The sequence below is a fragment of the Rhipicephalus microplus genome, chromosome 3 (assembly GCF_043290135.1).
Source record: "Rhipicephalus microplus isolate Deutch F79 chromosome 3, USDA_Rmic, whole genome shotgun sequence".
Classification (NCBI taxonomy): Eukaryota; Metazoa; Arthropoda; class Arachnida; order Ixodida; family Ixodidae; genus Rhipicephalus; species Rhipicephalus microplus.
In genome coordinates this window covers 158,994,179-159,018,736 of record NC_134702.1, presented here as the reverse complement: position 1 = coordinate 159,018,736, position 24,558 = coordinate 158,994,179, and the positions used below count along the sequence as shown (strand labels likewise).

Here is a 24,558-nt window from a genome sequence, read left to right as displayed (position 1 = left end):
AATGAACTACGCGGATGCAGCGACATATACATTCAATGAAAAGAATTGCTTGCACCGATTCTCCAACAATTGTGAGCCTACAAACCAGTACAAACAAAATATACAGAGGCGAAATGGTAACAGTACCTCTGTTGTTGTTTATAGTTGAAGATACGTATATATATATATTTTTTGTGATAGCAATAGCTTCGAGTTCAATTAAAAAGCACAGAAAAGAAAAATGAAACATACTAGTGATCTCAATTTCAATGCCATGTCACGATTGCTTCCGACATTACATCTATCCAATGATGGGCCTGCACCCTGCGTCGTCATTTCCGCCCACAATGGTTCTGGAAAGCGCCAATTGGTCAGCAGTGATGTAGCGAATTCATTGCATCACTAGTATGCAAATCATTTCATATTAGTACTTAGACCTATGCTAAGATTATCCTAGGCCATCAGTCTACGCAAACCACATATAAAAAATAGCTGCTTCAAAAGTGTAGTAGGGCCGCTTTAAGGCCACGACTCGAATAAACTTGCAAGACTACTGACATCGTCCCAGCCGACCTTGCTTTGGTGTGTCCTGTGCCTGCTGGATATTCGTAGAGCTGTCCTTGGGCTTCTTGGCCTCTTCGGCTTTCTTGGCCTCCTCCTGCGCGCGGCGTCTGCGCTCCAGCTCCCGGCGCCTGCGCCTTAGATGCGTCCACGTGTTCTCCTTGGCCTTGACCCACAGGTGACACATGTTCTGGCCTTCGTTGATGATCTCGTAGGGGACCTGCCAAGGCAAACGAATGCATCTTTCACAAACTGCCTTTTCAGACACAATCGTGTACACCACTTGTTGTTTTCACTGCTTGTGTCGACTAGGGGCTAAGAAAAAGCAAGGATTAATGAGGTTTGGATGGAATGAGCCTCCCGCATAGCTAATGCGTCTCTATTTAACTCTATTTCAAAGTGATCATACGCACTGCTGAGTATGATCACTTTGCCGAAGGCACTGTCATATTCGACGAATTGCTCGGCACACTGCTTCTTGTGAGCCACATAAAAAAAGTCGCAGCATATTCGTGAAGTAAATGATGAGCGGGTGAAGCTTCTGGGGATCATTTGTGTAACCCGTACACTGCTTACTCGAACATGCAAATGAGTACCGCAAGGTCAAGTGGTCGATGAGAATGCTTTGCGCGCCCGCAAATCTGGATCCGTTTGTCTGCATTGCCGTGCTGCAGCTGCTTTGCGAGCCCAAAAATTTGCATTCCGTTGCTGTGCTGCGAGCCGTCGAAAGAGAGAGGCAGCGCCGGAAGTCAGTGTTTTCTTAGCTCTAGGGGCACCGCAGCGCCCCGAGCGGTCTCCTTTCACACCAGCGCACGCACCAGGAGCAAGCGCTGGCACCACCACGCCATCCACCCGGTGCTTTCAGTACAAGTGTGTCACGAGGAACAGGAGACACGGGTCGTCTCTAAGATGCTTCGCACCTAAAAGTATAACTTTTGTTCACTCAAAATGTACACAACAGAAAATGGATTTGCACTAGCATTCGAGCGGTCCATTGATAAAAACACAGGGCGGACATAATATAAGAGTAAATATATGTTTAATTATTATTTAATTAGAACTAATTATTAGCACACAAAAATTCACATTTACATGACAAAGTTTGCAAAAATAGATTACTGAATGCCTGCAATACAATTTTATCAATTAGAAGCATTTACAGTTATTTACAGGTGGCATCTCAAAGGGTTGAACATGCACCTTTGGTGGATTGCATCGTGCATTTTGCATCAATGGCATCCAAAGAGAGCAACAGAAAAAGCCACGAAAGAGGAAAAATATCGGGAGTGACCATAGCGTAAGACAAATGAAACAAACAGCAAAAAAAAAGTGTGTCGTATTGTGTAAGCAGTGAAGCCAAAGAAACTGCCTCAGCCAATATTGGAGGTCACGTACGTATAGGACCGATACTGCACAGAAATAGCGAAGGGAAGTGGATTTGTAGAGAGCTAGCCCATGAAGGCTGATTTTGCTATATAGTAACACTTTCTCCTGGTTTATTTAAAAATACACCAGTGCCACCAAACCAGAATAGTGCGAAAAAACATACACAAGTGTCAATCTAACGCAGCTTCATGTTTAAATATCCACTTTCTAGAGATGTCAAGTTATAGCACTTTTCATTTGCCGTAAATGAATTACGTTTCACTACAAATGAGGAGTGTTTATCAATACTATCTGCATGATTTAGCACGAGTATTCATGCTTGAGGCTCGATTTCATTAAAACGCGACCGGACTTCACTAGAGTACCACTCTCGGAGAAGAGAAAGCGCCGGTGATTACAGTGTGCCGAGGCGATTACCTCAATAGAGTTGAGGGCGTTGATCAGTTCCCGCCAGACGTAGTGAACCCGCAGGGTGAGCGGTACTTGCGATTGCGGAAGTACCAGCTCAATCTTGGTCTGCTGCTTCTGCTGACGCACCTTGGAGTATGGAAGCTGCACAGTCACAAAACGATCACCACTGATTTGATGACTGACTGCAGTTTGATTTTCCAATAAACATGAGTATGTTAACAGAGGCATTGTGAAGGAAAGCATATTTGCAATCCTGTCCTATTTGCAAACATCCAGGCTGATGTTTTGTAGCACACCTGGAGCAGCCAGAAAGACCTTTCCAAACAAGTTTGGAGCAGTCAGAAAAGCTATTTGAAGCAGATGTAACCCCATTTCACAGTTCTTGTCGAAATATAATTTGTCCAATGCAGCATTAGGAAACACTAAGCTAAACTGCACAATAGCCTTATTTAGGTATGTATCTATACGCACGTTCAGTTGTTTTTTTTCATTCAGTTTTATATAGTTTGTGTCTCATTAGCTGCATTTGGGCTGCTAGTATGACAGCTGGAAAAATACGCCCATATCTTCTTCCAGTAAGACAAGTGTGCCGTTTAATAGTACTTTTAGGGGCGAAGCACATGAGGGTCTAGGCTAGTCCGTTGTGTGTTGTCTGTTGTCTGGCACAGCACACGCAAGATAAACACTATGTGTGGCCCACCGTAACGTTCATGACATAGCGTAGCACATACTATGCCACTCGTCATTCTGCTGATAAGTAAGATATGCACTGCACATCTGTAAGGCATCATGTGCACTTTGTGCTGTGGCTGATGACAATGAAGAATAAGCAAGGTGAAAACACATTGCACATACTGTACATAGGCGTCACTCATTTACATGTGCGAGTGGGCAATATCACGGGTAATTTACGGTAAGAGCGGTCCCCAGTGCTTTGCCTACTCATCATGATTCACTTCATGGAGATGCATATATATTTTTTTCTATTGAGCAGTGGTTCCAATGAGGGCACAGCAAAGAATAGGTTTGTGTTTGCCATTCTCCGATTTGCGACAATCGACGAACATGCCCTGACATGCTCTACTTATGCAGATGATGCAAAAAGCACATGTTGAAAGGCATAACTAGTAATCTATCCTCCACATAAGCAAAGATAAACCTCAAGATCACAGGCCAAAAACCGCAATTATATCGCTACAAATGCAAACCCAATTAACAAGCACGAGCGAAGAGCTTAAAATGTTTTTTCAATAAACGTAGCTACCGAAAGTCATGGTCCACAAAGCTAGGATCGTTTTTCACCTCCAATAACTAAACACTTTCATTGCCTTAGTTGTGACACAGCGGCTGTTGCCGACAAACAAAGAAAAACGGTAAAAATGCCGCATCAAGAACTCCACGAAGGCGTGTAGTGCCAAGGTAGCCACTCTAGCTGAGGAGGAGGGAATCGCATGATGATACTGAAAAAAAAAAAAATCATACTCGGGAGGCACTGCTCACATGGCCAGGAGCGTGTAGGAAATAAAGGCTTGAACAGCTGGAGGGAAAGTACCAGCAAATGTTCCATTGCCAAAGCTGGCCAAATAATGCCACCTATATGTCCTTTTTTTGTTTTCTTTCTTCTGTAGCCCTTAAAGGGACACTAACGTCAACTATTAAGTCGAAGTTGATTGTTGAAATGGCAGTCCAGAAACCTTGTAGTGCTACTTTCGTGCCAAGAAAGGGCCTATTTTGAAATGAAATCTCATTTTAGTGCTCTGCATCAGCTTAGCACACTTCAAATTACCCGCCTCAAGAAGCAGACCAACCGGATCGACTCACGTTGCTGTTGCCATGCATAACATTGCTCGGTTTTACAGCGCTAGTAGCAGCAGACCGAAAGCAGCGGGAGCCACAGCAGCAACAACGGCCATTGATCAATTTCCCGCCTTTGGCTTCGAGATTTCAGACGCGTTTGTTTTAACTGCCCCCCGCTAGATGGCACCACCGGTCTCGTGTAACCTCGCGAAAATTGAATTTTTGAACCACTCGCGCCATTCCTCATATAAACGTAGGGCGGTTCTCTTTTCCATGAATAAAACAGAAACGAACAAGTAGCATTTTATTGCGTCTCTTGATGCACAGAAGGTTCTTTATTTAGTGCAGTTAGATCGATTACCAGTGATTATTTGCAGGCGGTCTGTCTCATGTCATAGGGATCATTTTGAAAATGTCTTACTGTGGCGCTTGTCTTCTCGTGCATTTACCTTAATTTCTCAGTAAGTAGGGCACTGTTGTTGATAATATTGTCGTTTTACTTTAGTGTCCCTTTAACATCTGCTACGGCAACCTTCATCAAGATGCTATCCTGAGGTGGGCTTGCTTAACTGGTACAGGAGACCTACCACGAGTGGGATTCTATACATACTTTCTTGCAGCCAATTTTCTACCTTAAGATGGGATAAACTTGTCAATCGCAGTCTTGATGAAATCGTAAAAAGGCAACGAAAAGCCAAAGTCAATATGAAAGTGTAAAAAGTTGCCAAAGTCAATCACAGCCTTGATGACTGCGTAAGCATCATCGCTTCTATGAATTCCAAAACGCAATGCTTCAACCATGTTTTCCGGCATGGGGCTTGACGGTTGTCGCACCTTGTGGCTATATTCAGGTGCTGTGGCACTGACGAGCAACACTGGCATCACGAGGGTGGTTCGTTCCAAGATGGCGTGGGTTAACAAGTTTGGCGCACAACGGCACAGCTGTTTCACCCCTGAAAGTAGTTTGTTATCACGTGGCTTCAATATACGTGGGTTTGAATGTACTTTGATGTGATGTATACAGATTATAACAAGCAATTACAAATAACAAAGTTCTAGAAACTGGAAGGTTATAAAAAAAATATTGTTGTTATATTAAATTGTAACAGACATAGATTTACACAAGTTGATAGCATATATAAGATATGATGAAGTGCCAATTGTTTATTTGAAATGTGACTTCATTAGAAGGTTTGGCTCTAAATACACAGTTTTATTTATACAAATGACAATCTGTGGCTATTCCTAGTTTGAAAAATTTAATGAGTAATACTAATACCAATTCTTGGAATATGTAAATTACTAAAATACTACTGTTGTTATGTTCATAAAACCTTCTGGCTACTTACAGTATTGTGAATTTGCTAGCATCAGCAGCTAAATGCAAAAAATATGTGAAACATGATTCGACAAGAAAGGTTCTACGTGCATTTATCTCCTCAAAATTACGACTCACATTTATCTCACTGCATGTCTATTATGCTAAAAACACTAAATGGGTTGCTCCACAACCCATCTTGAGCGATATGACGTAACGAAGAGGAAAAAATCCTCGCACCTTTTGTAGATTGACGTTGAGAAACGTCCATGCGATGGCGTAGCGAGTTGTCTTTCCCTGGTGAAACTCTGCGACTCGAAAGGACTTGACCTGCAAAGTAAACACGACCTGAAGGTCAGCAGACTCCCGTGTTGGCAGCAGGCCCCTCGTGCCGATGCATCTTAAGAACTTGACTCTACACATCTTGTAAACTATTAACTCTACAACTACACAAGAAACTGCTCGTGTCTGTCTTAAAGCTGCCTGCTCGCCGTGGCCTCCAAAACACACGCACAGGTGACGCTGGTCTTACAAAATCTTACATAAAAATGGCTGGTGTGTCCAGAACAATGGCACAGGAGCGCATGTTTGGGAGCAAACGACTTGCGAGCAAGAGCCTTGTTTTTGACATGCTGAAAGCCAAACATGCAAACGTTGCTTTGAAAGCAACGAGACGATTGATGCAGCTCTCTAGTGCGCTACTGCTTTTGCCACCACTCTCTAGTGTCCTGCACGGAAGCTTACCTTGTTTTGAAGCGCACCTAGCACCTCCTTTACGCTGCCGTTCTTGCCCAGCATACAGGTGTACAGGCTGCACAAAGCATGTAGAAAAATTTAGTGCTTTAGCTGTTTGAACGGACTTTTGAAAAGAAGAGCTGGGGTTTCTCAGCCTGGTAGGGCACATTGCGAAGAAATTGTTCGCGTTTATTTGGCAGAACAAAGTTTCACAATCATCTGAAAAACAAAACTTTCAGCTCTCTTTTGTAACACATATGTCGAAAAAACAGTGCTGGCACTGTAGCGTACCTGACAGCCTGTGAACACTAAAATTAATAGTTTAATTCTGCAGATGTGACACTGGGGGGTCAAGAGAAGAAGGCAAGGGGTTGCCCTGTGCACCATCCTTTTCAGGGATATGTACGTCTGTTCTTAATGATTCAAGGTTGAACAGAGCACACAAGTACAGAAATTTCTGTCACAGCTCAACTGCACACCACGAAAGCCACAGAATTGTAGCCAGTACCCTCAAGGGTTTGTTCTTCTTCAGACTTCACTGCAATGCTAATGAATTTACATAACTACGGACAAGCAGCAAAATACCTAATAAAATTTCTAAACGAATAGTTTGACAATGACAGCATCAGACAAAGAAATCAGAATTGGTAGGTGCGACAATAACTGTAGCACACAATAAGACAACTCCTGTAAATAAATTTATATGACAAGACAACTTCTGTAAATAAATTTGCATGGACGCGCATGCACAATCTAGAAAATAATAGCAGCTAATATAGCTTAGAACATATTCCAATTCAACGTCGAAGTGCACATTTCGGGAATGTGCACGAAACGTCCCACATCAAGACCACGTACTCTTTGAAGCAAATAGCCAACAGCCTCATGAGTTTGTGATGGCAGCCACAATCATTGCAAGCACACTCTCCTAGAAAACTTTTTCAATGAATGAGGGAGCACCTCCTTTATGGACTCGCATGGCAGAACAAAGGCTTGATTGATTGATATGTGAGGTTTACCGACCCAAAACCATCATATGATTCATGAGAGACGCCGTATAGTGGAGGGCACTGGAAATTTCGACCACTTGGGGTTCTTTAACGTGCACCCAAATCTGAGCACACGTGCCTACAGCATTTTTTCCTCCATCGAAAATGCAGCCGCCGCAGCGGGGATTCGATCCCGCGGCCTGCTGGTCAGTAGTTGAGTACCTTAGCCACTAGACCACCGTGGCGGGAAAGCAGTACAAAAGCTGATATCCTTGCCCCAGCAGCGCATATTTTTTTGTGGGCGGGGACAGGCGTATGTACAATATCTCAGGGGAGATTACACATGCACCCAGGGAGGTCTTCATTGAAGAATTCCATCAATGTGGCGTTCATGTGAACGTGGTTTTGTTTGATCACGTAGAAAGCTGTGTTTACCTGAAAACTATTCTAGGCCTCACTCGACTCAGCGCTCTCTGAAACCAAAACTGAGACCAGGCACAATAAAACTGTCTGCAACTAATTAACCATGGAGCCATTCAGTGAACGACAATTCCCGCCTTGATAACAGGGCCGTTAACTATTTACTACAACAGAAAGAACAAGAAGTAAACTTTGTGTATCAGCGCGTTTTCAACCAGATGGAAGAGTCAAGCTTCAATCAAAGCAGACAGAATTTAGGTGGCGCAGCCGAAGCACAGTAAATACACAAAATATACACATCGTATTTAATGTTTCTTATAGGCTTACACACAGATGTCAGCAAAAAAGAAAACTGCTTTTAGGGTATACACTAGAGAAACGAAAGAGAAGTATCCTAGAAAAAGCCAGGAAAGGGTTTCATTCGTATTGTGCTCAATGATGCTGTGCTAGTAGAATATGATAAATGCTGTTTATATGGCACTAAAGGCGAAAGCTTATCTCCGTACGGCTCGATTTAAGCGTAAAGTACGATAAAGCCTTTCAAGACCACAAATACTTGATCAACTGCAGTGACAAGTCTTCTGAAGCTTATAAATTAAGATGATTTCACATAGCGTTGTAATTTCCGGTAGAAGCGTTATGGTCCGTACCCAATCTTGTCCCGTAGTATGAGGCTGTCCCGCAAGAGCACGTCCTTGAAGAAGCCTGTCTCACCCGAATTAGCCCATACCTGTAAATGAAGGGTGCATACATAAAAGCAATATCACTATTGATTCAAACATGAGACATGAGGCCTAGGCTAAAGCTCTATGCATGCAGTTCTATGATACTGGATTAGCTTGCACATAACCCGCACCAACATCTATAGATGAGGGAAAATAAATAATAAAAAAATTCCCGTGAACAGCTGTGAAAATGCTTTCCTCGCATGACTGTGAAGCAGTGCTATGAAGCCAGCCGGGTGAGAGTTTTACGCAAATACTAATATTTGCATATAACTCCCACCATTACTTTAGTTTCGAATGTTCTGCTTATCTTTTGTGTATAATACGTAAGAAAATACGGTATTTCCATAGAGTTTGTATTGCACAACACTTCTACAGTTAGACCTGGATATAGCAAAACTGAAATATGCTTGGAAAAATTTGTTATAAATACGATCTCGTTATATGCAGGTTTGGTATACAAAGTCAAAAAATTATTATATGCACAAATTAAAAAAAGGGAACTTGGAGCAGAGCTAAGCCAAAACATTTATTTAGCGGTAAAACACTGCATTGTTATTGCGACAGCAATTATGTGGATATACTCCACGAATTTTCGCTGTCGCTGCTATGTTCCGCAGCAAGTCTAAATTGATAACATGCCCCCGTGCATTGTAACTTTTACGAGCGGGTAAAGGTGCGCGAGAGCTGTTGAAGCAAAGATAATTGAAGGGCGTATACGATATCGCTTGGAGGGCGCATACGATAACACCCCCTTGCGTGTCAGAACTGCCGTCAAATGCTCGAACAGAAAAAAAAAAAAAAACGCCCGTCCTGAACGAGCATAAAAAAACGAGGGGGGTAGCTCGAGTAGCAATAGTGAACATTGACTTTAAGGGCACGGTCGCGATCGCTGTTGCGTGTGCTATCTCGGCAAGCATCAGCGCGCTTTCAACGCAAAGAGACTGTGTGAAAAGAGCACTTCTCCCTGGGAGCAGCCGTATTATACAACAGCGTTTTGTAGGAGTTCCGCAATATGTGATCTAAAATTGTTAGTGCCAGCCTTACTTCGTATAGCATTACAATCTGTTGCTATCACATTCATTGCATTGCATTCAACCAACCACCGTGTCATTGGCAGAGCTAATCGGCTAATTGCAAAGGCTACATCCCCGCAAGCTCGCGGCGTGGTGCAAGATGGAATCACGTCATGAGTCGACCTCCCAAGATGCCTCGTGGTCTCCGTGGTTTTGAAGCGATCAGCACCTAATCTGTTATCCCGTCAGTAGTGATGACATGGTTGTGCACATTTAAAGAAAAGCAAAACTGAACGTCATCGGAGGCCACACCATGCGCATGCAGTGAAAGCATGCACGTGCGCACGACGTCAAAAACGAATAGCGAACGATGCGGATACTACAAAAAACTATTCGGCAATGCGCCCTCCATATGCAAAACAGCCCCACATATGTGACACTAACTAAAAGTGTGGCCCATTGCCAATGCAAAAGTAGCTTTCTTATGGTTTTTTGTTTAGAGAGAGGGGGAGGGCACATCGCTGCTTCGCGGCGGCAAGAACAGCGGCAACGCCAGCTCGTGGGGCGTAAGCCCGCAAGCCCGCCTGCCCACCTCGAGCACACCCACGTGCAGTAATGAGCGCTCGCTTTCGCCTGGAAGTCGCCGGGGCCACAAGCGTGCCGGGCACGCCGCCGCAGCAACTAGTCGCTTCATCAGCGGCGGGGCAACCATAGAAGATGCATGCTTGTGCCAAATGACGAAATCCGGGGCAACATTCCCAGTTTGTCTGTGGCGAAAATTCGACATATTACGAATGTCTCCCGCCATTATATTGTTACATAGAAGTGTTCTACGTAGTAAGGGCAGAGAATCTAAAAACTTCAATATAGCGAGAAATTTGTTATATGAAGGTTGGTTAAAGCAGGTTTAACTGTATCGAGTTTTCGTTAATTTGTATCAACTTAATGTATTTTAATTCAATTCAAAGTATGAAAAGAGATGCAGTGCTACAAATATATAGATGCAGTGCTACAAATATATGTGTATGACGAATTTTCGGATATAACAAAGTATTTTCGTACCAGGTATGACTGTTATAATAAGGTTTGAGAGTACATAGCACTAGTACAACTTTGTAAATCCAAGCTTTATGACAATCACAAGCTTGGTTTCCAGGCATGGGTGTACCTTTTCCGACTCAACGCCTCCCATGTCGGAAGGCGGAGAGGTGCGCCCTTGCTCCTTGGCCTTCGTTTTGGCATCTGCTTCCTCGTTCGATGGGAAAAAGGGCGGGTTGCAGACGCACACATCAAACTTGTGGGACTCCGTCTTTTCCACGGCCTCAACGAGCGAGCCAACCTCCAACACTGCATCGTCGTAAACGAAGTTGGCCTATTGTGAATACATTGCAATTCTGCAGGAAATGTACGACGGCAGACCTGTTAACTGAAAAACCTGAATAGTCATGAGCTGCAGCAACTGAATTTTTTCGGAAAATGCTAGACACATCGGTTACTCAAGATGTTGACCGTTAATTAAGCACAACAAGACCAGTCCCGGTGGCCTATCAGCCCAGGGTGCTGTGATGATGAACTTAAGGTAATGCCCTGGTTCAATACTGATTCTGATGACCTCATTTAGATGGGAGCAAAATGCAAGGACACTCTCAAAGTACTTTGAGATGCACGTTAAACCCAGCAAGTGAAAATTACCATTGTGTCCCTTCCTACAAAAGGCATCATTGTCCTATTATGGTTTTGGCATGAACAGTAGACTCTCAATAAACGAAACCTGAAGGGACCATGAAGGTGTCTTCCATTTAACAAGAGTTCTGTTTACTGAGAGATGAACAGGAGTGCATGATGCAAGTAGGAAACCAATCGTACCAGAGTCAGTTGTTCCATTTAAGTTGCAGTTTCATTTTAAGAGATTTCCGCTTATTAAAAGTCAACTGTAAATACCACATTCTAATTTCATTAAACACAACAAATTTTGTCTAGCTGCGATGCAGCTAAGTGACCCTCTGCTATAGAATTGAAGCTAGAACAACCTGCAACACTAAAAAACGGCACAATTTTTGTGAAGTTTCCTTGTAAAATATTTCGGTTGCAGTGGCAGCTATGCGTTATTCTTGCCCTGATGTGTGGATCATCTTTGGTTTGACATAACAACGGCACTCACATTAGAGAAGAAACATCAGTTTTACCGCCATGTAGTGCACGATACGGTGTGATGTTCATATCATGAGTAGCGGCCCTAAGCATCTTCACGCAACGCTTCACTGTACCTCACAGAGTCATGGCTGTACACGTACAATGTTTATCACGTTGATATAGAAGTAGACAGACAGCACTGCACCACAATTGGCTTCCTCCTGACGTGACGCTTGTATTGAATCTCTATCTTAAGCAGTCTGAAACACTGGCATAGCTCTGGGGCAGAAAACTTAACTGCCATGCACAATGTCAAAGTTCAATTCTGACTTGCGCTAGGATTTTTTTTCTTTGCTTCTATAGGGATCTTTTAAATTGCCACTGACGCAGGCACCTGATTTTCGACGTCACACACTTTTTAATGCTGTCATATTGTTACGCATGCCTGGGAAGAAAATGAAGATGGGTGAACGTGTTGGCAACCGTTGTAACATTTGTGAGCCGGCCGAACTTTGGAGCAATCCTGCGCATTTTCAGCTGTTCGAAAGTTCGGCAATGCCGAATCACGTCAGACACCGAGCTCAGGTGCTCTTTTTCGATGAGAAAATTATAGACATCTTCGGCTATGCCTTTCAGCAAATGTCCTACTTTGTCGTCTTCTGACATCTGATCATTGACCACCTTGCAGAGCTTCAGCACGTCCTCTATATACGTGGTACATGTCTCACCTGGAAGCTGCGCGCGTTGAGACAACGTCTGCTCTGCCCGCTTCCTTTTGACGCTCGAGTCACCGAAACACGCTTTCAGCTCTGCAACAAAAACGTCCCACGTCGTCAGTGTTTCCTCGTGGTTTTCGTACCACACGAGCGCAGTATCCGTAAGGCAAAAGACTGCATTGCTGAGCTGAGCGGCGGCATCCCAGCCGTTGGACTTGCTGACTAGCTTGTACTGGACGAGCCACGCGTCGACATCCTCTCCCGATTTTCCTCCGAAGGTTGGCGGGACTCGGTAGTAGGGCACGGAACCCATTGGAGTCAGCCTTGAAGCGTTAGATGGCTGATCTTGGGCCATTACAATCGGCGCAGGCGGGAGTCCGGCAAGACGGCGGCTGCGGCGTAGTCCAGGTAGTGAAGCTCCCGTCGTTGGGCTTGTCTTACCCAGCACCTACACCAATCTGTTACGCACAAGGAGGACCAGGACGTATACGGCTGAAGGGGGCCGTTTATTTTGGTCGCGAAGAGAAGCACCGGAGCGGCCAACAGGTTGATGATCGCAGTGTCGTCGTCTTCCTTTCTTCCTCCAGCTTGGGGCCGCCAGCATGTTCACCCATCTTTATTTTCTTCCCAGGCATGCGTAACATTCGTAATGTACTTTCGAAGCACGTCTCTGTATTCGACTTTGCGCAGAAAGACAAAGCACCCCTAATCCCTGCTTCTTGGACATGTCACACTATCAACACGGGTTTGGCCAATCCGATTAGACAAAAGCCATACGGTGTTTTGCCATCCGAGCGGCGGACTATTAATGAGCAGGTGAACGAAATGATTGAAAACGGTATCATTCAAGAGTCGGTAAGTCCATGGGCAGCTCCAGTAATTCTCGTTAAAAAGAAAGAGGGATCCTGGAGATTTTGCGTCGATTATCGCCGATATAATGCTGTAACTAAAAAAGGCGTGTACCCACTTCCACGTATTGATGATGCCATAGACTGTCTGCATTCGGCCTTTTACTTTTCCTCTGTGGACTTAAGATCGGGCTACTGGCAAATTCCCATGCATCCTGAAGATAAAGAAAAGACAGCCTTTGTAATCCCTGACGGCCTTTTTGAATTCAACGTGATGCCATTTGGACTGTGACGCGCCGGCGACGTTCGAGCAATTTATGGACACTGTTCTTCGTGGCTTGAAGTGGAACATTTGCATGTGCTATCTCGACGACGTCGTCATCTTTAGCCGCACCTTCAGCGAACACAATTCACGTCTGGATACTGTACTGACTTGCATAAGAAACGCTGGCCTTGTTCTTAACTCAAATAAATGGCACTTCGGAGACCGACAAACCCTTGTTCTCGGACACCTAGTCGATCCGGAGGGCATCCGTCCAGATCCCCTGAAGACAGCAGCCGTTGAAACGTTCAATGTGCCGGGCTCTGTGAAGGAGCTCCGGAGTTTTTTGGGGCTTTACTCCTATTTTCGCCGCTTTATACATAAATTTGCCGATGTCACGTATCCGCTGACATGTTTGCTACGGAAGAATACTCCCTTTGAGTGGACTACGGAGTGCGACTCCTCTTTTCGTCAACTGAAGTTGCTCCTGACATCGCCGCCTGTCCTTCAACACTTCAACCCATCAGCTCCAACCGAACTGCACACAGATGCCAGCGGCATAGGAATTGGTGCCGTCCTAGTTCAACGCTATGGTAACCGCGAGCACGTGATTGCATACGCAAGTCGCTCCTTGAGTAGGCCCGAGCAGAATTACACTGTCACAGAACAAGAATGCCTCGCGGTAGTATTTGCGATTCAGCGGTTTCGGTCTTACCTATATGGACGCCCTTTTACAGTCGTCACCGACCACCATTCATTGTGTTGGCTCGTCAATCTTCGGGATCCTTGCGGCCGTCTAGCGCGCTGGGCACTTTGGTTCCAAGAGTATAACTTCATAGTCTCGTACAAAAGTGGTCGACGACACGCTGACGCAGATTGCCTTTCGCGCATGCCACTGAGCACTACAGAGTGTGACGCCGATGACATCGATCACCTCGTAGCTTCTGTGTCACCAAAGTTTGCCGACCTCAGTACTTTCAAAGATGAACAGCGAAAGGACACCAGGCTATCATCACTTTGCACAGATCCTACGGCATGCCATTTCTGTGTACGCAACGGACTGCTATATAAGAACTTTTCCAGCACTGGCGCACATTTCCTCCTGGTAGTGCCAGAAAGCCTTCGGACAGCGATTTTAGGTGCTATGCACGACGATCCTACGTCCGGACATTTAGGTTTTGCGCGGACGCTTTAGCGTGCTAAGGAACGCTTTTATTGGCCAGGAATGCGACAGTCAGTCGAGGCGTATGTGGCCAGCTGCACCCAGTGTCAACGCCACAAACGCCCATCTACTGCTCCGGCTGGTCTTCTACAGCCCTTGCCACCTCCAAGCACACCTTTCCAACAGGTGGGCATTGACCTCGTGGGCCTTTTTCCAAAGTCGGCTAAGGGCAATCGCTGGATAATTGTATGTGTCGATTACCTCACGCGCTACTGCGAGACGGCGGCCATACCAACCGCAACTGCCAACAAACGTCTCTGTGTTCCTGCTGCAGCACGTTATCCTCCGACATGGCCCACCTCACGTGACCATCAGTGATCGTGGGCGACAATTTACGGCAGATATAGTAGAAGAGCTGCTTCGATTGAGTGAGTCCCGCCTTCGTCACTCGTCGCCATACCATCCGCAAACAAATGGGCTCACAGAGCGCACCAACCGAACAATTGTAAACATGCTCTCTATGTATGTGGCATTCGACCACAAGAACTGGGATGACGTGCTACCATTTATAACGTACGCGTTCAACACCGCTAAGCACAAGACAGCAGGCTATAGCCCCTTTTTCTTGATGTACGCACGACCGCCACGGCACACACTCGACACAGTTTTGCCATTCTCGGCGCACGAGAACCTCTCAGTCACCGAAATCCTCTGCCTTGCAGAAGAGGGGCGTCGTATTGCTCGTCTACGCACTTTGGCATCACAGGAAAAATCGAAGGTACGCTATGACGTCCCCCACCGGCCTGTAACTTACCATCCAGGCGACTTAGTACGGCTGTGGACTCCGGTACGAAGACGCGGGTTATGCCAAAAGTTCTTGGCCACATACGACGGACCGTTTGTCGTTCTCGACAAAATCACGGAAGTCACATACACAATAGCTCGCCTCACGAGAAGTGGTAAAAGAGCCGCTAAAACCCAAACAGTCCATGTCGCTCGACTGAAGTTGTACACACCAAGGTGAATCAGTTACCTCGCCCGGTGGGCTTCGTCTGCGAGGGGAGGAATGTTACGCATGCCTGGGAAGAAAATGAAGATGGGTGAACATGCTGGCGGCCCCAAGCTGGAGAAAGAAAGGAAGACGACGACACTGCGATCATCAACCTGTTGGCCGCTCCGGTGCTTCTCTTCGCGACCGAAATAAACGGCCCCCTTCAGCCGTATGCGTCCTGGTCCTCCTTGTGCGTAACAATATTAAGATTTCGAAAGTCTTGGCGGCGCATACCTACATACCACGGGCAGCAATATGCAACATTTCACACATGGCTGGAGGCAACAGTAACATCACGTTATTCATGTCAAGATCTGTAAATTGCATTTTTCATATGCTCAGGTCCTCCTATGCTAATTCTGGTGTACAACAATTAAAGGAGATGGCCAAAAGAGTTCCCAGACATAGGCGGCTGGATAGATCAAACAGGTACAGAAATAGAAACTGCAAAAGTGCCTTTTGGTTCACAAAAAAAAATCTTTCACATTTAATAATAAACACTTCGTTTTGCCACCAACTATTTATTACTGCGATTTTGTAGGTGAAGCCACCCTACGAGTCTGCAGGGTGTAGTAGGTTTTTGTGGATTTAATCGTTATCCCTTCAGCACGAAAGGAAAGTAACAAATTAAAATGAACGAATGATTACTTCTTTACACATTCATTACAATAGTTCGTCTCACAAATTTTTTGTACAACCACCCCCGTCTGTTTTCTCTCTCCCAGTCGTTTCATCTGAAAGTTACGCCATTGCTGTACATTAACGAAAATATGAGAAACAGATGCAATGAGCTTATTTCTGAGATCTCAACTGCTTTTCACGGCAGAATGTACAGCGGCGCATGCAAAGAAAGATCATCAGCATGTGCTCACCTTTGATGTGCTCCTCGAGGCTGTTGCGGGTGACATTTTCGACGGCTGAAGTGGCGGCGGTGGAATCCGTCTCCGTACCCACGAAATCCCATCCGCACTGCTTGTGGCCCAGCAGCGCCAACACACATGATGCTCCCGTTCCTGTAGGCAAAATGTGCCAGTCAGGCCATGTTAATACGCTAGCCCTCTCCAGCAAAGCTATAGACAGCTTGAATCCTTGAACAGTATCTTACTATCATTGACTACAACCCAAGAAATGATCTAAGGTTTGCCTAGAACCATCGTTGCCCGTCCAGAAATGATTTTCATAGACGGTTGGTCCAATTGCAGTAGATTCTCTGTAAACGGAAATATAATAAACAGGGTAGCTGCTTAAATAGAACAACTGCATCTTGTATAATTGGTCTAGCACTAGTATTGTCCACCACAGTTCATCTCTCGGTAGACGAAACTCCTGACAAATGGAATATTCTCCAAGCCCCTTCAGGATCCGTTTCATGAGGGTCTACTGTACACTCCCTTACTGTCAAGCACTCCTGCGTGTAGCATCCTGATAGAATTTGTTGAAGATCCTGACGTCAGCACTAGGCCAAAGAAAATGCAGTCAGAAAATACGTGCCAATATATTCTAATATACCTAGTATTTACATTATAACTGAGAAATAACTTGGACTTGAAACAAAACCATTTGGTATGATTCACTTACACAGGCGATGGATAAGCATGTGATGGTTTTGTGGGTAGAGTGTGCATTCATTTTCAGGCTGTAATTTGCTATCGCTTGTTTTTGGTGTGGCCAAGAATATGACGTAGTCATTCTCTAGTGACAAACAGTTGCCTAGAACCAAATCAAGAACCTGGTTAGCCAATACTCTAGCAGGCATAAAGAGAACAAAGTGGGATGGGGCATGGCACGTATTGCAGGGGGTCATGCAGGTGAGTGATAGCTTCTAAGAGCGATGAAATAGATACAAAAAAAGGAAAGAGAATGAACTCCTGCGGTGAAATAAAAAAAAAACATGGCCCGTAACGCGGGGGTCATGGCACATAACGCGGCATGTAATGCAAGGGTCATGCAGGTGAGTTATAGCTTCTAAGAGCGCTGAAATAGATATAAAAAAAGGAAAGAGAATTAACTCCCGTGGTGAAATTAAGAAAAAAATTATGGCAGCTTCGTGTGAAGGAAGTTCGGAGCTGAGCAGCCTTCCTTGGTTCTCTTGAGTTCTCGCTTTCGTTTCTCCTCTCTATCTTGCTCTTTTTTTCTCCATTTATTTGTGCTTGCTTCCCATTTTTTCCACTTATTTCTCACTTGCTTCTTCTTTTTAAACACAAAAGTGTTTTATGCCAGGGTCTACCAAGACTTCAGTGATGTATTCCCGTCACGGATATGACGTCATAAAATTAATGCGACCTAATGAGAAAGAAAAACATCCAAAAAAAAGTTTATTCGCCGAGCGTTGAACCTCTGATTCCTTGAGAAACGACGAAAAGCGCCAAATTCTCTAGCGACTGAGCTATTGAAACATTTGTTGGGCTCATTATGAATACGCCTTATATCTTTCACACATTCTCTCTCCGCCAAGCTCTCTGTTGGCGAAGCGAAGCGGTCGTCTCTGAGTGCTCAACAGAAATAATGCGGCATGACGCAGTTAAAGCATGGCGTCCAAGATTGCATGCTGGCGCGTAGTCTTGGAGGCCATAGTTAAAGCTTCTCGACAGCAGTGAAAATCTCTGACCAAGCGAAAATTGGAGAGTCGCCGACACAGTTATGTTCTTTGTCTTTCGCTTCGTGTTAGCGTGTGTCAGCTTATTATTGAGGTTTTGCAGCTTCCACATGCACCAACGATGTTTCACTGCCGACTACATCGAGTGTGATAGCACAGACTTATTTATTAAAACTGCTGCGGTAAGCACTGCAGCAAGGTGACAATGCAGACAGGCCAATGTCGTGCCTCGGTGGAGTGAAACTGAGACCAGCAGGACGTGGAACGCCGGCACCTGTTCACGGCTCAAGCTACAAACTTCTGCATCCCACGTTGCTGAAGCGTGTGGTATGAGTGAGCGCTGGCGTAGGTTTAAGCAACGCACATCGTGCTGTTTCTTTGATCAACTGAAGATTGTTGAAGATGCACATATTGACTAGAACTGCTTTGTATGTGGTTGTTGATGTCATCTTTGTGCATAACTATTATACACTGTGTTCAGGTCCACGTTAAAAACTTCAGTTACCACAAGGGTTAAACGATGATCATAGGTGATAGAAGTCGCAATGAAGACGTGCCACTAGGTGTCAGCATAGTTGTGACCACATCAAATGATGCTATAGCTGCGAAACTCCCATAGAAATCACACAAGCTCTCATATATCTCTACATAACAAGCATTACTGCTATAAAGACAGGTATCACTTTTGTGTTATACCAGTTTCTAAGATCACCCATGCTTTGTATATTCTGATACGTAATTCTGCCGGAATAAGGCCAAGCAATGACAGTGCTCTGCATGTAATATCATCATCAAAGCGCTCGAAGAACAAGAGGAAGAGGACTTTTCCTTGGTGCACACACACTCTCAATACGCTACAGATGGCAGCGTACGACAGCCTGTGCCTCTGAAGTGCTCCACACTTGGAAAAAATAAAATAAAAAAAAAGCCCATGGACACAACCACCAATCAACCACCACAATACAGGAGGAACCGAAAATACCTGGGAGAGGCAATTTCGTAATGAACAAAGAGATGGGATAACGACGAACTGGGAAGCTATTGCCAACACTTGCTTTCTTTTTACAATTAGTGCAAGAACTTTCTTTTCCTTATTCTCCCATGATATCGGATTAATTAATTACAAAGCTCCAGCTGGCTAGAACATTGCCTTTGTTTCATTGGTACAGACTAAAAAATAATGATCTTGCTTCTTTTTTAGCCCCACCCTGCCTCTCCTAAGTGGACAGTGTATCCGGCAAGGCTACTGCATCACGACTGCGCATCGGACATGCGCAGATACTCACGGCGCGCTATCGTGCGCCTATATAATCAGTGACTGAATAAACCGATGTCTCTTCTTGTTCTGGCCATCATGCTGTATCGTCGTCCTTGCTAGTTACATGGTATCAGAAGTGGCCACCGCGGACCGAAGCACGGCAGCAACGGCGCGGAATCGCCATGGACCTACTGAAGCCGCCGGAGCCATTGCGCCTATCGGGAAACTTGTCTGAAAATTGGAAGCGCTTCAAGCAAAGGTTCGAGCTTTTTCTGCAAGCAACGGCAGCCGAGAAGGCCCCGAGAAGTGACTCCTCGAAAGTGGCGCTCTTGCTGAGCTTCGCAAGAGACGAAGTGCTCGACATCTTCAACAACTTTCAGTACGGTCCCGAAGAAAGCAAGGAATGTTACGACACGGTCGTGCAGAAGTTCGACGCCTACTTCTCCGAGGTGAGCAATGAAATTCACGAAAGATATGTTTTTCGTACACGAAGCCAGGCAGAGAAAGAACCTATTGAGAAGTTTGTGCGGTACTTAAAGAAGCAGGCGACACAGTGCAACTTTGGGGATCAACACGATTCACTGATTAGAGACCAAATTGTGTTTGGTACGAACAACCCAAAGCTGCGTGAAATAATGCTTGCCGAGAGAGGCCTGACGCTACTAAAAGCCGAGGAAATGTGTAAAGCGGCAGAAGCAGCGGCACTAAGGAGCCTAGTTTGGAATAGGACAGAAGACAGCATTGACGCAGTTTCAAGTGGCGAAACGGTGACGAAAAAACGGCAGCAGCAGAAAAAAAAGCAGTGTCGCGATAATCTAGATATTTGCTGCAGGAAGTGCAACCGCAAACATAAACCTAAGCAATGCCCCGTGTATGGTAAATTATGTCATTCTTGCCGCAAATACAACCACTTTGCAAGTTGTTGCCAGAAGTCTACCGCTGTTAGTGAAGTAGCTAATCTCGTTGAGAATGACTTTGAGATTCTCGAAATCGGCTACGAAAACTGTCGCAAGAAAGACTGGACAATCAAGGCTCGAGTAAATGGCAGAGAAGTGACGTTCAAAGTGGACACCGGTTCGCAGGCAAGCTTACTTCCATATACAACATACCGTAAGCTTGGATCTAAAGAAGCGTTGCAACCTACCGGGTCAGTGTTGCGCGCCTACAACGGGGGCGTTATTTCAAGCTATGGAACAACGTCACAGAACATATCTGTCGGAACCACCGAGATAAGCGTGAAATTCTTCATCGTAAAGAACGGGCGCCAAGCCATCCTTGGGCTCGATGCCAGTGAAGCGCTTGGATTGGTTCGACGTACGGTGGACGCTGTCAATGCCTCGTCTGAGTATGAACTTTTGAAAGATTTCAGGCACCTGTTCCAAGGGCTCGGCTGCTTGAAAACGCAGCACAGAATGGTCCTAGATCCAGACGCGGTTCCGGTCGTTCAGCCTGCTCGCCGGGTTCCACTTGCACTTCAGGAACCTCTGAAGAAGGAACTACAGCGAATGACCCGGGGAGGCATCATCGTCAAAGAAAATGAGCCAACCGACTGGGTAAGGCCTCAGGTACTGGTGAAAAAAAAAGACGGTGCTCTAAGGGTTTGCATGGACCCCAGAAGAGTGAACAAGTATATCAAGAGGCAGCATTTCCCTTTACCCAGACGCGAGGACTTGGAAGCACGGCTAACCGGTGCTACTTATTTTAGCTGTTTGGATGCAAACGCCGGCTTTCATCAGGTGCCCTTGGACAAGACAACATCAAAGATCTGTACGTTCTCATCGCCTTTTGGCAGATACCGTTTTCTAAGGCTACCTTTTGGCATCTCATCTGCACCCGAGGTGTTTCAGCAGGCACTTTGTCAGATATTTGATGGTCTGCCAGGCGTGCTCATATATATAGATGATATCCTGGTCTGGGGCTCAACGAAGGAAGAGCATGATGAGCGCCTGGTAGCAGTCCTCAAAACTGCTGAAACAGCTGGACTAACGTTTAATCCGCACAAGTGCAAGTTTGGCGTAAAAGAGCTACGGTTTCTGGGTGATATCATAAGTGCGAACGGCATATCCCCAAATCCAGGGCTCGTAAAAAGTTTGGTTCAAATGCCAGTGCCAACATGCAAGGCCGATGTTAAACGTATGCTTGGTGTGTTGAACTACTTTGGAAAGTTCGTGCCGCAGCTATCTGAAAGAACGGCCCTGTTAAGAACTCTTATCAAGGCCAGTTCTGAGTTTGAGTGGACAGAAAACCACGCCAAAGAGTGGAAAAGCGTCACGCAAATTCTGACCACCGCACCCATGCTCGCAATATTTGACCCACGACGGGAAACAAGGTTGTCTTGCGATGCATCGAAGGACGGCGTCGGTGCCGCTCTTCTGCAACGTCACAATAACGAGTGGCGGCCCGTAGCTTACGCATCCCGAGTACTGGCTAAGGCAGAAAAACTGTACGCACAGATAGAAAAGGAGGCCCTAGGAATTCACTTTGGATGCGAAAAATTTCACCAGTTCGTCTACGGCCAGAAAGTCACAATTGAAACGGACCACAAGCCACTCTTGTCAATTGCTCAAAAGGAAATTAGTGACATGCCACCTCGCCTTCAACGGGGTTCTTTTTGAGGTTGTTCAAGTATGATTTTGTTTTGCAGTATATTCCTGGGAAGCACCTTGTTCTTGCTGACAACCAAGACGAGGCTGGTGCTACTACCGACGTGGAAGTTCACGCAATCCAGCTTTTAGGTTACCGTGTCACAGAAGCAACGCAGAAAGAACTGCAAGCGGAAACGGCTCGTGACCGCTACCTACAGTCGGTGATCGCAAGTTTGTCGGTGGGGCTTCCACTACAAGGTGAACTAAAGACTTTTGAGCAAGAACTCTCATTTGTCAACGGAATACTTTTAAAGGCGTCGAAGGTTGTTATTCCGAAAAGCATGCGACAAACTATGCTTGAAAAAATCCATGCAGGTCACCTCGGCATGCAAAAATGAAAAGAAAGGGCCAGACGCCTCGTGTTTTGGCCGGGGCTTAACGCTGAGATTGCTTCCATGGTGCAACTTTGTCCTACATGCCGCAAGTATGCTTACAAACAGCCCAAGGAACCGCTTCAAATGCGGCCCGTGCCAAGTTGCGCATGGCATAGAGTTAAAGCCGATATTTTTTCGTTTGCAGGGGACTCGTACATCGTTGTCTTTGACGCCTTATCAAACTTTCCGGAAGTTCAGAAACTACCTGACATGTCGGCGCAATCAACCATCGCAGCACTGAGCGCTATTTTAGCCAGATTTGGCGTGCCCGTCGAAGTATGCACTGATAACGGCCCACAATTTTCCAGCCATGAATTTCTTTTGTTTTCAAGGAGGTACAACTTCACGCACGTCACTTCAAGCCCTCATTATCCGCAGTCAAACGGGCTTGCGGAAAACAGTGTGTAGGTTGTGAAGCGCATCTTAAAAAAAAACTGCAGATTCAGGCAACGACTTCTGGCTGGGCCTGCTGGCCTACCGCTCTACCCCACTGGAGGACGGGCCATCCCCTGGTGAACTACTGCAAGGAAGGCGCCTTCACGCCAGCCTTCCGGACTTTAGTACGGTGACCGCAACCGACGTCAAAAAGCACAGCCAGGCCCAAGGGGGAAGACCTTTGCCTCCTCTGCAGAAGGGTGTCGTCGTGAGGCTCAGAGACGCTGCATGGTCCCGAAAAGCTCAAGTGGTGGGTTCACCATATCCAAGATCCTACCTTGTCAAAACGGAGGACCAGAAGCTGTTAAGGCGCAACCGTTGTCACCTACTTCAAACTGGCGAACGGTTCATCGAGGAAAGCAACGGCGACATTGATATCAGCTCAGCGAACAACAAGGTTGGTGGCCATCCGACAGTGGCAACTTCAACCTCGCCAGCCAATGGCCGACGTCGTGAAGTTCCGACGTCGGGCGACCCTTCGCCACCTGTGGTGCGTCAGTCAACTTCACCACCGACGCCAGCTTTGAGAAGGTCGACTAGAACCGGGAAGCCACCACAGCGTCTTCATTATGACAAGGACTTCAACCAAGCGTATGATATCATTTTTTGAAATGCCATGTACTTACCACTGTTTCGGTGGGTAGGTAATTTCGTTGTTAATGGAAAGGATGTATCCGGCAAGGCTACTGCATCACGACTGCGCATCGGACATGCGCAGATACTCACGGCGCGCTATCGTGCGCCTATATAATCAGTGACTGAATAAACCGATGTCTCTTCTTGTTCTGGCCATCATGCTGTATCGTCGTCCTTGCTAGTTACAGACAGACAACACAGAAAAGCACAAATTTGTCTAGACTAACAAAAAAATTTTATTTAGAAATTCTTGGTTCTTCAATTTCATGCGAACAAATTGGTTATTTCAGGGGAGAAGGGTGATTAAAATTTCGTCATTTCAGATTGTGCACTGCAACTACAGTGTTGAAACATCACTATTTTAACTGATAAAGACAAAGGCTGGGAAGACGTTATCAAAATTTGAGATGTCGTGGTGAGGCAGTGGGAAAAATGCATGGCAGCAGTGTCACTTTTGTTCCCGATTCTTCTGTACCTGTACCTGCTCATGAATGCAGCTTCTTTTATGGCATTGTGCGAGGGTGATTTATTGAGACAGGTTGAGTGATGTTTTTTAATTTAGTGCTTGTTAAATTGTCTTTCTCTCTTCCACCCCAGGTGGACGAAAATCAGAGCGTATGCACATACGAAGCAGTATAAACTGAAAAAAACACATGCTTTTTTTTACTCTTTTCCCTATCAAAATACACGTGTGCTACATGACGAACTGATCCAAGGCTCAATAAAAGCTTGTCACAAATTCGATTGCTGCTTGCAATGGCAAAACCCGTGAAAAAGTACAGCTCAATACCATTCATCCAGCAATAGAACCAATGTGGGCCTATTATTACAAGCAGCGACTGCAGTGTCACACACATTTTGATCCATAATAATCACATTTGATATATGCAAGCTTATGTAACTGTCGCATGTATAAACATCAGACTCTGGAGTTTTACAGACACGAAGCGCCACCGGTCGGCGCATTGTTGGGCAGTGCAAAGCCTGATTCCCATGCACAGTTAGCTGTGCAACCAGGTGAAACTAGCGCGTGCGTATGAACGATTGAGCGAAATCTTCGCTGTGTTTGCCCATTTAATACTAAGAAAAAGATTTCTCTTGGCTA

At 45.5% G+C, this 24,558-nt stretch overlaps 1 protein-coding gene across 1 annotated transcript in view; it reads right to left on the bottom strand.

Annotated features, from left to right (window-relative positions):
* The window catches only part of LOC142803978 (RNA N(6)-adenosine-methyltransferase mettl16-like), a 36,071-nt gene that overhangs the window by 8,775 nt on the left and 2,738 nt on the right, over positions 1–24,558 (bottom strand). Inside the window, exons 2-8 of the mRNA XM_075890376.1 lie at positions 16,382–16,522; positions 10,506–10,684; positions 8,247–8,326; positions 6,197–6,263; positions 5,693–5,782; positions 2,344–2,478; positions 553–760 (exon numbers count right to left, since the gene is read on the bottom strand). Coding sequence (XP_075746491.1) covers positions 553–760; positions 2,344–2,478; positions 5,693–5,782; positions 6,197–6,263; positions 8,247–8,326; positions 10,506–10,684; positions 16,382–16,522 — 900 coding nt within the window. The remainder of the gene's footprint in view (positions 1–552; positions 761–2,343; positions 2,479–5,692; positions 5,783–6,196; positions 6,264–8,246; positions 8,327–10,505; positions 10,685–16,381; positions 16,523–24,558) is intronic.